The 466-nt window shown below is 53.9% G+C and overlaps 1 protein-coding gene across 1 annotated transcript in view; it reads right to left on the bottom strand.

Moving 5' to 3' along the window:
- Positions 1 to 164, bottom strand: part of PSMC1 (proteasome 26S subunit, ATPase 1) — a 12,921-nt gene extending 12,757 nt beyond the window's left edge. Inside the window, exon 1 of the mRNA XM_005871189.2 lies at positions 76 to 164. Within this exon, the coding sequence (XP_005871251.1) occupies positions 76 to 78 (3 nt within the window). The 5' untranslated portion in view covers positions 79 to 164. The remainder of the gene's footprint in view (positions 1 to 75) is intronic.
- Positions 165 to 466: the final 302 nt, after the last annotated feature.

Genomic DNA, 466 nt, shown 5'->3' with positions numbered 1-466 from the left:
GAAGGGCAGGGCAGCGGGTGGGCCGCTCGGACCCCGTCACACCGCGACCACCAGCCGAAAGCCTTAGTCACTCACCATCTTGCCTCGGCTGCAGGAGCCGCCGCCGCCGCCGGAAGTGCTCTCGCACGGCAGGCGTCAGAAACGGAAGCAGCCCGGGGACGCTACGGGGGCCCGTAGGAGCCAAACCCCGCGGGATAAAATCGCGCGCCAAGGCTTCGCTCGGGAGAGTTGGGGCAATGGTATCTTACAACATGTGAACCTTGTATTTTACTTGAAAAAAAAAGTCTAAATCGCAGTTTTTAGGCTGTCTCAACAACTGAAGAGAATAACCTCGACTGTCAGAGAACTAAGATAATTGTGAGAATATAAGTTATTTTAAACGTGCAAAAACCGTAACCGGCAAGAACTTTTCCTTATTGCTCCAAGAACTGGACCGGCATTCGGAACTGCGGGGTTGACGTATACT

Source organism: Myotis brandtii, unplaced genomic scaffold (genome assembly GCF_000412655.1).
Source record: "Myotis brandtii unplaced genomic scaffold, ASM41265v1 scaffold332, whole genome shotgun sequence".
NCBI lineage: Eukaryota > Metazoa > Chordata > Mammalia > Chiroptera > Vespertilionidae > Myotis > Myotis brandtii.
This window is presented reverse-complemented; position numbering and strand designations above follow the sequence as displayed.